Raw genomic sequence first — 10,975 nt, 5'->3', positions numbered from 1 at the left:
AGGGGTGGGAGCTGGTGGTTTTGGTCCTCTCTTGACTTTTATCTCAGTTTTCAATTCTTTCAGATTAAAAAGCACCAGGACAAACTGCATGCTGTCAGCAGAGAGGGGAACCACCGTGAGAGCGCGTGGGCCAAATTCACAGCGTTGCAACCCAAACCCAACTCCATTGCCTCTTGGAAAGTGCCAGAGGCCCAAGGGCATGAGCGGCCACCCCAGGGAGAAGTTTGGCCTCGACTTCCCCTAAAGTCGGGATCAAAAAAAGGGAAATTGGACAAAAGGAGGAAGCTGCTTGCCCCAAGAGCAGGGGAACCAGAGGGAGGGACATACAACTTTTGGCTGTGTTTGCTCTTCCCAGGGTGCCTCTGTGAAACTCAGCTGAAATCGGTCAATGGTGAAGTTATTCATGAGTTCTAACTTCGTTTACTGTGGTAGCCAGCCCAGTGGACGCCTAGCTCGAAGCCCTGAGGGCATTCAGGCAATGAAAAGAATCTTCTGGAGAAGGAATGAAGGAAACAGTACTCAAAAAAATGAGGATTTTCACAACGCTAAGTTTCTTGCATTAAAAACACAAGAAATCACAAAAATGCTGAACAAAATGCTAAAGAATTCCCACCAAACCAAAGAAAAAAAGTTAAATTTAGGTGCTCACCTTTGAGAACACCGGTCACCGTTTAGGCATGAAGCCTCCAAAAACTGCCTCCTCAGGCAGGTGCCGGCCTTGTTTGAGAAGAGCAGAGTGTGTTTTTTAATGAATTCTTCTGAAAATCAACAGGGAAACGGGCTGCAACACGTGGCGAGGGGCTGCCCAAGCGTATCGGCCGCTCCAAAGCTCCTGAGTGCGCAGATTTTCTTTTCTAGGAATCAGAATTATGAAACGCAAGCATTTCCTTCCCCCCAGGATGAGATGACGTGTGTTCCCCTCCGCATAAATTGGGGCGATATCAAAAGAAAAAGGATCAGAGATGTCACAACGCGAAGATGCCGTCGGCACCTACGAGAAATGGGATTTTGCCGAGGGAACGGAGTTGGAGAAGGAAGAGCAGAGGAAACCTAAAGGAGGTATTGGGGCAAGGGAGTGGCTTTGGGGATCCAGAGACATGAAACTGGAGGGTTTCAGCTCTTCAAACCAGTCTTTTTCTGAAGTTATAGCCAAATTTCGACACCTGGTTCCTCTGTCAGGTCACAATCTAGGAAAAAGAGTTTTGAGCGTGGAGAACAGGGGGTGGAGCCACTCAAGAGGTTGTTTTGGGGGGAATCTCTCCTCTTTGTGCTCTTCTTTAAGAAAATACCCATTGGGGAGCAAGTTATTTGGGGCTGCCTCACCCCATTTCACCCCTGGCAATGCTGTCCATCCTAGCCTTGTCTCTCGAGAGAGCTGTTGTGCTGCTGTACGTGCTTCTGGCCCTCACCTTTGTGCTCTTCATGGCTCTCACCATCGTGAACCTCCAGAGAGGTGAGTCCGCCCGTGCGCCCCTTGCTCTGATCGCCAAGCATGGGGCGGGCACAATTTGGGGGAAAACACCAGCAGATGGAGCAAAACGTGCCTCCAAGTTAGGATTGAAGGCTCTTTTGCAGCCTGTGAACTCTCCGGGGCCGGATCCAGAGTGAAGGCAAGTGCTCTCCTCTTCTCCTCTCCAGTATCCGCGGCGTGGGAGGTGTTGGAACAAGCCCGGATACGGAGCGAGAACAGCCACACGACGGCGTGGCACAACCTCTCGGAGGTCCAGCGCGCCCTCGGTATGACATCACGCCCCACAATGGCTCCCTGGCACCCGCTGCATCCTTGATACCTGTACGGATTTTCGCCCTGACGCTTCCCAGGGTGCTTTTTCCGGCAAAAAAAAAGAACCGAAGCTGCCTTCCATCAGGACAGAGATGGTCAGGACTTGTTTTGAGCTTTCTCCTCTTATTTTCCTCTTAGATAAACAGCTCTCTGGTGAGCTCAAGGTGATTCACAGCCGACTTCTGAATGGTATGCCAAGGAAAAGGTGGTTTCGGGGAAATTTGGGCAGAATCCCGAATACTGGGTGCAGGCAGTGGCGAGACAGGGTCAAAACCAGAGTTTTTCCTCCTTCCAGTGTCACAAGAAGTGGAGAACGTGCGGTGGAAGATGACGCAGTGCAAAGAGGAGTGCGGGAAGGAGCTGTCGGATCGCCTCCGTGTCCTGGGTGAGAGCCTGATTTTGATGGAAAACTGTTAAATTCAGTCCTTCTCCTCGATTCCCAAAACATGCAGTATTGGGTAGCTGCTCCAAAGATTCCTAAAATGTGCACCAGGAGCGCACAAAGCCAATCTTAATGAGTTTGAGATAACATTAAGTGTACATCAAAGGAAAAAAAGCCTTTCTCAGCCTGTTGATAATAAAAAGCTCATTTAACGAAAGGGCTTTGAGGTTTTACTGCCTGAATTTTAGAGAACGGTAACTCGCACCAGGAAAACACACAGCTAAAGCCACGGTGTAAGTTAGGATGGAAAGGAAAAGGGGAAAGGAGACAAAAATGGGTTTTTTTAGATCTTTGCGGCAGCTAACTTACCTTTTATTCTCTCCCTGGCAGAGGAAAGGGATGGGCTGGAGGCAGTGCTGCGGCAGCTGGCAGAGGTGAAGCAGGAGCAGAGCCACGCGTCAGCGCTCCTTGACGTGGCGCTGGAGGAGACGCGCAACCTCTCAGGTGAGGGGCAGCAGCTGGGCTGAGCCCATGGGCGTCCCCCTGTGCTTGCCTACGCATTCTCCTTTTTCTTTTTTTCCACCCCCATTTTCCCTCAGAAATTATCTGCACGAGGTGTCCCGCTGGCTGGCAGCAGTTTGCCAAAACCTGCTATTTCTTCTCCTCCACCACCAAACCTTGGCTGGCCGCTAAAGACTTCTGCACCAACTTCAATAGCCATCTAGCCATCGTCAACACCGAGCAGGAAAATGTAAGCTGAGAAATTCTGTAAAAAGTGAAAAAAATCCCCAGATTTCATGAGTTTAGAAGAATATTAGACTCCAATTCCCCAAACAGAAAGCTGGAGGTTAAGCACAGGTGACTCAAGACTGCCTGCAGAGTGGAAAAAATGCAACCATTCAAGGTTCCCGTTTGGTTCTGAAGTGATTTGGCCAAATTGCATGAATCTGTCCCCAAAATGGCTGGGGTGATTTAAGGATTTTTTGGGAAAAGCTGGGGGGAAGCAGCTGCCCTGCTAGGTTCTTGTGTGACTCCAAAGGCCTCCCGGGGTATGAGAGGTGCTCACCTGAGTTTGGGGTGGATACGCCATGGCTCCATGGTGATCCCTTCTTGCGATCATATAGAAATTACAGAATTTATTTAGAAATTACAGAAATTATTTAGAAATGACAAAAGTTATAGACTGAATTACAGAAATATAACCCAAACCCTGCACAAATTAGCATTTCTACACCAATTTAGATGATCTCGGCCTCCCATTCAGAGCAGTCCTTTCACCAACCCGGCTTTTAAAAAGCACATTGGGTCTGAAAAAAATCTTCTTTCTCCAGGTATTAGAAATTTCAGCACTTTTTTCCATTTGCAATGGGAAACGTTGCATTCTTTGTCACACTTGTGGCACGTTACGGTTGTTCCCTGCAAGGGACGGGCTCCCTGAGGTCACTGACTCCCGGCGCTGGCCTCGGTGCCACTGAATCCCTTTGCTGTCGCCTTCCGCTTCCGCTCATGACGCTTCATTTTCCCCCCCTCCCCGTTTGCAGAAATTTCTGGCAAATCACATCATGGACCATCGGGTGTTTTGGCTGGGCCTGACCGACATGCACACAGAAGGCAACTGGAAGTGGGTGGACGGCAGCATCCTCTCTCTCTCGTACGTTTTCAGCCTCATCGGAGGGTAAATCGCCCCCCCAAATCAACTTTGTTCTCCCTCGGCCCCTTTTTTACTCAAAAAAAGGCACCGCACTCTGGTTTAGTGCTTGAAAAGTACGGAAATAAGTTTCATGCTGCCGCAGTACCTGAAAATGCCAGGTGGGGGGAAAGGTAAGAGGAGCCACCCTGCTGCAGGCAAGATTTTGGCTTCCCCCCTACCCCAATTCACTTTGGTTTTGGGGCTGAAAACCCAGGTGGGAACGCGCAAGGAGCCACAGCACCTGCTTGGTTCCCCCTCCTCGGGAATGGACTGAGACCCTGCACCGAGTCAAAGGGGTTATTTTGAATGGATCTCCTCATTCTTGGGAGTTTGGGAAAAACACCACGATCAAAGTGGAGCCATTTTCCTACATTAAATAGGGTGAAAACGGGAAAATCACTGAAATTGCATTGCTACGTTAAACGGGGGGAGGTGGTTTTTCTGGGGGCCTGTTGCCCTCCTCGAAAGATGTTGTGGGGCTGGTGTGCTCTCCACCTGACTCCCCCCTACTTAACGCCCCCCCCCCCCCCCCCCCCCCCCCCACCCCCCAAAACCCAACAAGTTCCCAAACGGAGAGCTTTCCACCCAAACCAGTGTGCCCCCCTGCTCCCCGCAGGTTCTGGAACAGCGGGGAACCCAACAACGTGGGCCACCAGGGTGAGGACTGTGCCACCATCTATTCCAGCGGCCACTGGAACGACGCTACCTGTTCCAACGCCGAGCCCTGGGTCTGTGAGCGCAGCTGCTAGTGGCTCCCCTCCCTGGGCCGCCTGCTTACCTTGCCGGGGCTTAAAAAATAGGAGAAAAAACAGTAAAAACCTGGCAAAACCAAGCACAGGGTGAAAACACGAGACTCTGGGAGGAAAAAGGTATCCAAAAATGGGTACCTCCACTTCCCAAAAGCAGGGTGCGCTGCCTGAGGTGGGCACAGCGCTGTGGCAGAAGGGTTAAATGGTTTGAGAGGGTCACTTTTGGGAGGAGGTGAGGGGGTGGGTTTAGAGATTTTTGGGGTATTTGTTAACATTTTTTGAGCTGTTTACCTGTTGTGCCGAGGCTCAACGTATCGCTTGCCTTGTTAATCAGGAAAAACCACCTCATAAATAAAGTGCTTCAATTGCGATTCGAACCAAAACTCATGTCAATTGAGCCGACGTGGCGCTGAGGAGGGTCGGTGCGCACCTTTTTTCCCAGGGTTTAGGTAAAAAAAAAAACAAAAAAGGGGAAAGAGAGACTGGTGAAGATGAGGCGCAAGCATGTTTTCAGGGCGCGTATGCAAATCTCCAACTCGTGGGTGCTGAAGCGCGACGCCTGTTTTGCCGAAAGGCCTTGCCGCCGGATTCCCCTCCTCGTGCGGGCAACAGCTCCGCTAGAAGATTTGGGATTTCACTGGTGCGGTTTAACACCTATAAGTGCCACTGTGGCAGTTTTATTTATAATCCCTAAAAAAAACCCGCAAACCCATGTGGGAGCTGCCCTTCAAATTCTCATTGGTAGCAGAGCTCTTATGGCGTCACCGTTCCTCCCCCCGAAACAAATCTGTCATCCCCAAATTCACCAAATCCCACGGTCCACCGAAAAGGCGTATTTTTTGCACGGGGAAGAGCGCAGTCTTGCCCTTCTTTCGCCGCTCATTTGCATGTCACCACCGCCCCGTCGCGGAGAAGGAACCGAAAGCTCAGGGCCTAACCACTGGCCAAAATGGGGTGCCGGAGGCGGTGAGGGGTGTGCTGGGACGCGTGCCGAGGGGTTTAGCTCTCCACCGGGCGCCTGCGCGGCTACTCTCCTCGGCAAAGCATGGCCCGGCAGGAGACCTACGGCAACTGGTTGGGTCCCCCGCTGGCACCCGCCAAGCGGCTGGTGAGACAAGCAGGTAAAATTGGGGAGACCCCCCTGCTCTCCGTGTCCTCGGTGCGTCCTTGGCGTGTGTTTTCGGGGCTGGTGGGTGTCTCGGCACAGCGCGGCGGTGTCCAAATATGCCGGAGGGGCACTGCTGTTGTACGGAGCCTTTGGGGTGCTCGGAGTCATGCAGGTCCCGCTCTGCGCTCGAGAGCCTCTAAATCTCCAGGTTTGGCCCCAATTTCAGGTCTAAACTCCACACCGGGCCTTAAAAAAAGTCATCGGCAACTTCCTTGCTGGTGGCAACAGGGTTGAAGAAGTGCTAGTGGTGGTTTTGAAGATCCTCCCCTTATCCTCAATGCTCTTTTACTTTCCTTTTCTTTTTTTTGGCAGGAATTTACTCCGTTGCTGGGAAAATGACACCCGTGGGTGACTTCAGACCAGGTAAATCATCATTTTTTCACCTTGTCAGGCTTTTTTGTAGCGTGGATGGAAAGCAGAACTCCCCGAGGTGCCTCCCCGAGGCCGAACTGGGCTTTATTTTCAGCTCGGTTGGTCAAACGTCTCGCTATAACGCAGCGTTTCTCTCCAGATTTGGTTCCTTCTGTCAAATGAGATCAAACAGCCCCCAAAATATCCCGAAAGTCCACGCTGGGGGATTGAGAGGGAATTTATCTCTCTATCCTCACTCTCGGAGCCAGTGTTTGCACCTTTGCAGGCTCAAGTTCATCCCCTCCCGCCATGGAGAGCTTCAAACTTCAACAGAATTGGTTGGATTTGCAGCCGAGGGGAGAACTCGGCTCTGAAAGAGTGGAGCAATGTTATATATAAAAATGATAAAATCAATATAGATTGAGAAAAGGGTGTAAAAATCTTGCCAGAGGTGCTGCAGATTTACCAAAGGGGAAAGGTGAATTGCCTTTTTTTATGCTTTCCAAAGAATCCAGCTGATCGTTAACAGACAGGATTCCCAGTTGGCCTAAAGTCCCAATTTTCATCCATTTTTCTTTTTGCATAGCATCCCCAGACAGCTTCGAGGACGATTATGACGATGTGTCCCTGTCGGAGATGGATCGTGGCCACAAGACACCGGTGACTGATGAAGATCTGCAGAGCCAGAGGAGCAAAGGAGGGACAGGTAGCACCCACCTCCTCTCCCCACATCGCCTGTGCGCTTGAGGAATTCCGCAGAGCAGGATTTGGCCCTAAAATGCCCCCAAAACATCACCCAGTGACTCCTGCCTTCCTCCCAATAGGGGTTTACATCCTTGCGGGGAAACCGGCATCTCCAAATCCTTCCCAAAAAGGTGAGTTGCTCTTGACCGATGCTGCTAACCCACATCGGAGGCCTCAGCCAGATCCAGACCTGGGAAACTGGGATTCCTCCCCGATTTCTCCCATGCTGCTCTCCACAGGTCACTTGGACCCCAGAGGTGGCAGGGGACAGAGCCGCAGGGTGACGTCAGTGGCCATCCTCTATGTCCTGGTAGCGCTGAGCTTTGCCGCATGGGTGCTGCTTTTTGCACTGGCCATGGTGAAGCGTAAGTGTCCCCAGAAGGGTCCCCGCTGGGCCGGGAAGCAGCTGGTTTGGTTAAAACACCCAAAAAAAAGCATTTTCATTGTTAAAAATAACATGTGGCTTGTGCCCATGATGCTTTAAGTGTCCGTCCACGTGGAAACTGGCTAAAGCCTGTCTGTCGTCACAATTTGGTTTTAATTCTACTTTGGTATGTGAATTCTAGGGTTTTATCCCCAAATTGCCCCCAGCACGCTATATCTGGCTGCTGCCTCCTTCTGCCTGCACCAGCAGCACTCCCCGTTTGCTACAGGGTGTAAATCCAGAGTAAATCCACTCCGGAATTCCCCACTCAGCCCAAAAAAGCCATAAATCGGGCAAATTTAGAATCTGCTCTGGAATTCCCCACTCGTCCCAAAAAAGCCATAAATTGGGCAAATGTAGGTGCCGCTTGAGATTCCTCGGTATGATCCATCCACGTTTTTTCTTTCATTTTCATTTCAGAGATGGAAATCATGGCGGAATTAAAGCTCTTGAGGTCAAACTACTCACAGAATCAAGCCAACGGTAGGGTCCTCGGACTCACATCCCCGCGGTGAGGTTTAACGGTGATTGGAAGACACTGATTTTTTGGTGTTTGGCTCTTTCCTGGCACCGGTTTTGCCTTTTGGTGTAAAATAAGGAAAAATTGAATTGTCTTTTCGAGCGGGCTCCTGGTTCTGCTCCATCTCTTAGTGAAGCAACACCAACTTTGCCTTGTTTCTGATTTCCACTGGGAATTACACCGGGGTAACGGTGTGGATTGGACATCAACTGAGCTCATGCCCCAATCCCGAATGAATTAGCCCCAAAAGGGTGCAAGTAGGAGCAAATCAGCCCTTGGGATATCACAGGATTTATCCTGATTAGGATCTTACTGTGGAGAAAATCCACCCCGTTATCTCTGTTAAAGGTTATGGGAAGGGAAGGATGTAAATCCTACAGAAAATTCTGCAAAAGTCAAATATAATGGGCCAAATCCTTAACCGCTGCCAAATGAGTGATTAATTAAATTATATTATGGGTGATATTGCAGCAAAATGTCACCCAAATAGAAAAAAAACACGCAGCAAAGCTGGCAGCTGGTGATGTAAGAGCTTTTACAGCCCTAATTGAGATTTGTCCATGTGGAAAAGTAATAAATCCTGGGGGAAAAAGCTCAAGATTTGGGTAAACTGAACTGGGGAAGCAGGAAAAAGTCAAGGGGACGGGGCTTGCAGTGGTCGCTCACCCTGCTGCCCTCTCCAGTGCGGCAGGAGCTGTCGGACACGCAACGGGAACAGACGCGGATGCGGACCGGGATGCACAAATACTACGAGGAATTGCAGGACATCACAGGTAAAGCCGTGGTCACCGTCTTGATGGTCTCTCATCGTTGCGCACCAGGAGAGAAACCTCCTGGTTTTAACCCAGAAAGACCACAGTGGTCTTAGGAATGGAAAATTTGGGTGATTTATGCTGATTTTGAGATGTCACCCTACCAGGGAAGCCGTGGAGGTTTCCCCAGCAGAGAAAAACTGATTTTCACCTGCGTTTGGGGGGGTTTCTTGTCCCTCCAGCGCTGATCTGCAGATCCGTCCTGGACAACAAGAAGTGCTCGGCCGGCTGGAAGATCTTTGAGAAAAGCTGCTACTCCTTCTCGACAGAGACGATGAGTTGGCTGGACGCAAAGGAGATCTGCGCCGACCAAGGCGCTCACCTGGTCATCATCAACTCGGAGCAGGAGCAGGTCAGTCGGCTGCTGTCAAGTGAAAAATAACCAGTTTCTTGGCTTACACAGTGCCTAAAATACCCCTTTTCTTGGAGAATTCCTACTCCAGCAAACACAGGAACTCTAAACTCTTTTTTATTGGCTCAAATTCACCAAGATTGGCCATCAGGCTCAGAGTTATTTGGAGGCGGAGAGAAGCGCCGATGACCAAGCTGAGTTCAGTCAACTATGACTTCCCGTTTTTAGGAAAAAGTGCTAAAAATGGAGCAAAAAGGTCAACATCTCCTTTCTGGAGTGCTGTGTATGCACTTTTTGCTTCAATACACCCAAATTGTTCAATATTTACCAAAAAATACTGCTCAGGTATCACGGTGGTGACCTCACCTTAATTGCCAAAAGCCTCAAGATTCTCCGTCTTCCCTGGAATGATTGTTCTGTGGCTGTTTTAACTAATTCTGGTTTTTTAGAAGTTCCTGAAGGACAATATTAACAGCAGCAGCACGTACTGGCTGGGAGTGACAGATCAGTTGGAGGAAGGCACCTGGGTCTGGACTAACGGCGAACATCCAAGTATTAGGTAAAAACTCCCTCCAGAGATTCCCCCAAAATGGAAAATAATTAGAAAATAAATGGAAAAAGGTGAAGTTGACCCACCAAAACATTGGGTTTTGGTAGTTTTACATAAGTCAAAGGGTTTATGTTGGAAAAATGGTATTATCAGAGTGTTTTCTTGCTGGTGGTAAAAAAAAAAAAAAAAAAAAAAAAAAGAGTTTTTTAGCGGTTTCCTTCCCTCGAAATATAAATTTTGCCTCTTCTTGAGAGAGCTCTGCTGCCGTGGGGCTCTTTTATTTTTTTTTTCTTATTTTCTGTTTTCCTTTTTCTCCTTCTTTCTCCAGCTACTGGAACACGTGGACGGAGAACAAAGACAAGGACCAGAAGGACTGCGGCAGCATCGGACCCGGCGGCATCTGGAACGACGACAGATGCTCCCACACCAACCACTGGATTTGTGAAAAGTCCTGGAACTGCTGACTTCAGCATTATTTTTTCCCGTTTCCAGACAATTTTCAGTGCGCCCATAAAAAAAAAAAAGTACATTTCAAACTTCCCCTGCAGGAGCTGGATGAATTTATGCGGCTCCGGGGGGGGGGGGGGCAGAGGCTCCACGGTCCCATTTTTTTGCCTATTAATGACGTGCAAATCCCTAAAAATCAGTAGAATTCCTGTGAACCCCAACCTTGCAAGCCTGACCCACAACCTATGAAAAAAAGGGATTTTTCAGTTAAAAATAATCACTGTAAAAAGGTTAAAAATCCACTCAACAGTGCAAAACCAGTCCCATTCCTCAGCGCCGCTGAATTTCTCCTTTCCCCCCCCCAACTCTGCTGGCATGTCGCGGTTTCTGCTTAACTCTCAGAAAAGACAATTTCAGTAAAATCTTTGTCTTTTTCCCATTTTCCAAATATTTTTTCCATATTTATCCTTCTCTCCCCCAAATGCCAGCCCCCGTCTTTGCCCCACAGCCAAAAAACCCCTCCAAATCCCAATTCTGCTCATTTATACATTTCTTAATTCAGCACACCACCACCCAATAAAACTTTTTTTTTTTCCCCTAAGAAACGCAGCACGCGCCGTTTGGTCTTTTTTTGCCCCAAATAAATTAAACAGCCCCACCAGACTCATCCTGGTGCCTGAAAGTTTCTGGAATCAAAGGAATCCCATTAAAATGGTGGTATGACATTAACTCTTGTTTTTTAAAGGGTTATAAGCTACAAAAATCAATGTTTTGGGGGAATTTATACATTATCGATCAGTGGAAAAGCAATGATTCATTACGGGTAATGAAATTCCCTCTCCGGGTTGAAAATTAACCATGGGAACTCCCTTCCCCCCAAAAAATTAGGAAACTTGAGCCGGGCTTAAGAAATTTGCTGTAAAATCAATAAAAAAAGGACCCAGGGCAGAAAATGAAACTGGTTTTAGGCTAGTTTGGGCTGTTTTTCAACACACAAAAAATC

At 48.9% G+C, this 10,975-nt stretch overlaps 2 protein-coding genes across 6 annotated transcripts; both read left to right on the top strand.

Annotated features, from left to right (window-relative positions):
* Positions 1–852: 852 nt before the first annotated feature.
* Positions 853–4,975, top strand: LOC115348532 (asialoglycoprotein receptor 1-like). 5 transcript variants are annotated; one of them, XM_030031372.2, is made up of 9 exons: positions 853–1,059; positions 1,283–1,453; positions 1,576–1,737; positions 1,922–1,972; positions 2,079–2,168; positions 2,556–2,669; positions 2,765–2,916; positions 3,707–3,840; positions 4,472–4,975. In XM_030031372.2, the coding sequence occupies exons 1-9, from the start codon at positions 963–965 to the stop codon at positions 4,602–4,604; spliced, it is 1,104 nt and encodes a 367-aa protein (XP_029887232.1). In that variant the 5' UTR covers positions 853–962; the 3' UTR covers positions 4,605–4,975. The 5 variants fall into 5 exon arrangements, with proteins under 5 accessions (XP_029887232.1, XP_029887236.1, XP_029887235.1 ...); XM_030031376.2 differs by having other exon boundaries at positions 870–1,059; positions 1,358–1,453; XM_030031375.2 differs by having other exon boundaries at positions 870–1,059; positions 1,639–1,737.
* A 538-nt stretch (positions 4,976–5,513) lies between these two features.
* Positions 5,514–10,701, top strand: LOC115348533 (C-type lectin domain family 17, member A-like). Its single transcript, XM_030031378.1, has 10 exons — positions 5,514–5,725; positions 6,085–6,135; positions 6,710–6,829; positions 6,948–6,998; positions 7,107–7,232; positions 7,712–7,774; positions 8,495–8,584; positions 8,806–8,975; positions 9,425–9,534; positions 9,854–10,701. The coding sequence occupies exons 1-10, from the start codon at positions 5,650–5,652 to the stop codon at positions 9,987–9,989; spliced, it is 993 nt and encodes a 330-aa protein (XP_029887238.1). The 5' UTR covers positions 5,514–5,649; the 3' UTR covers positions 9,990–10,701.
* The last annotated feature ends 274 nt before the right edge of the window (positions 10,702–10,975 follow it).

This window comes from Aquila chrysaetos, chromosome 11 (genome assembly GCF_900496995.4).
Source record: "Aquila chrysaetos chrysaetos chromosome 11, bAquChr1.4, whole genome shotgun sequence".
Lineage (NCBI taxonomy): Eukaryota > Metazoa > Chordata > Aves > Accipitriformes > Accipitridae > Aquila > Aquila chrysaetos.
The sequence above is the reverse complement of the archived record's forward strand: the minus strand, read 5'-3'. Positions and strand labels throughout refer to the sequence as shown.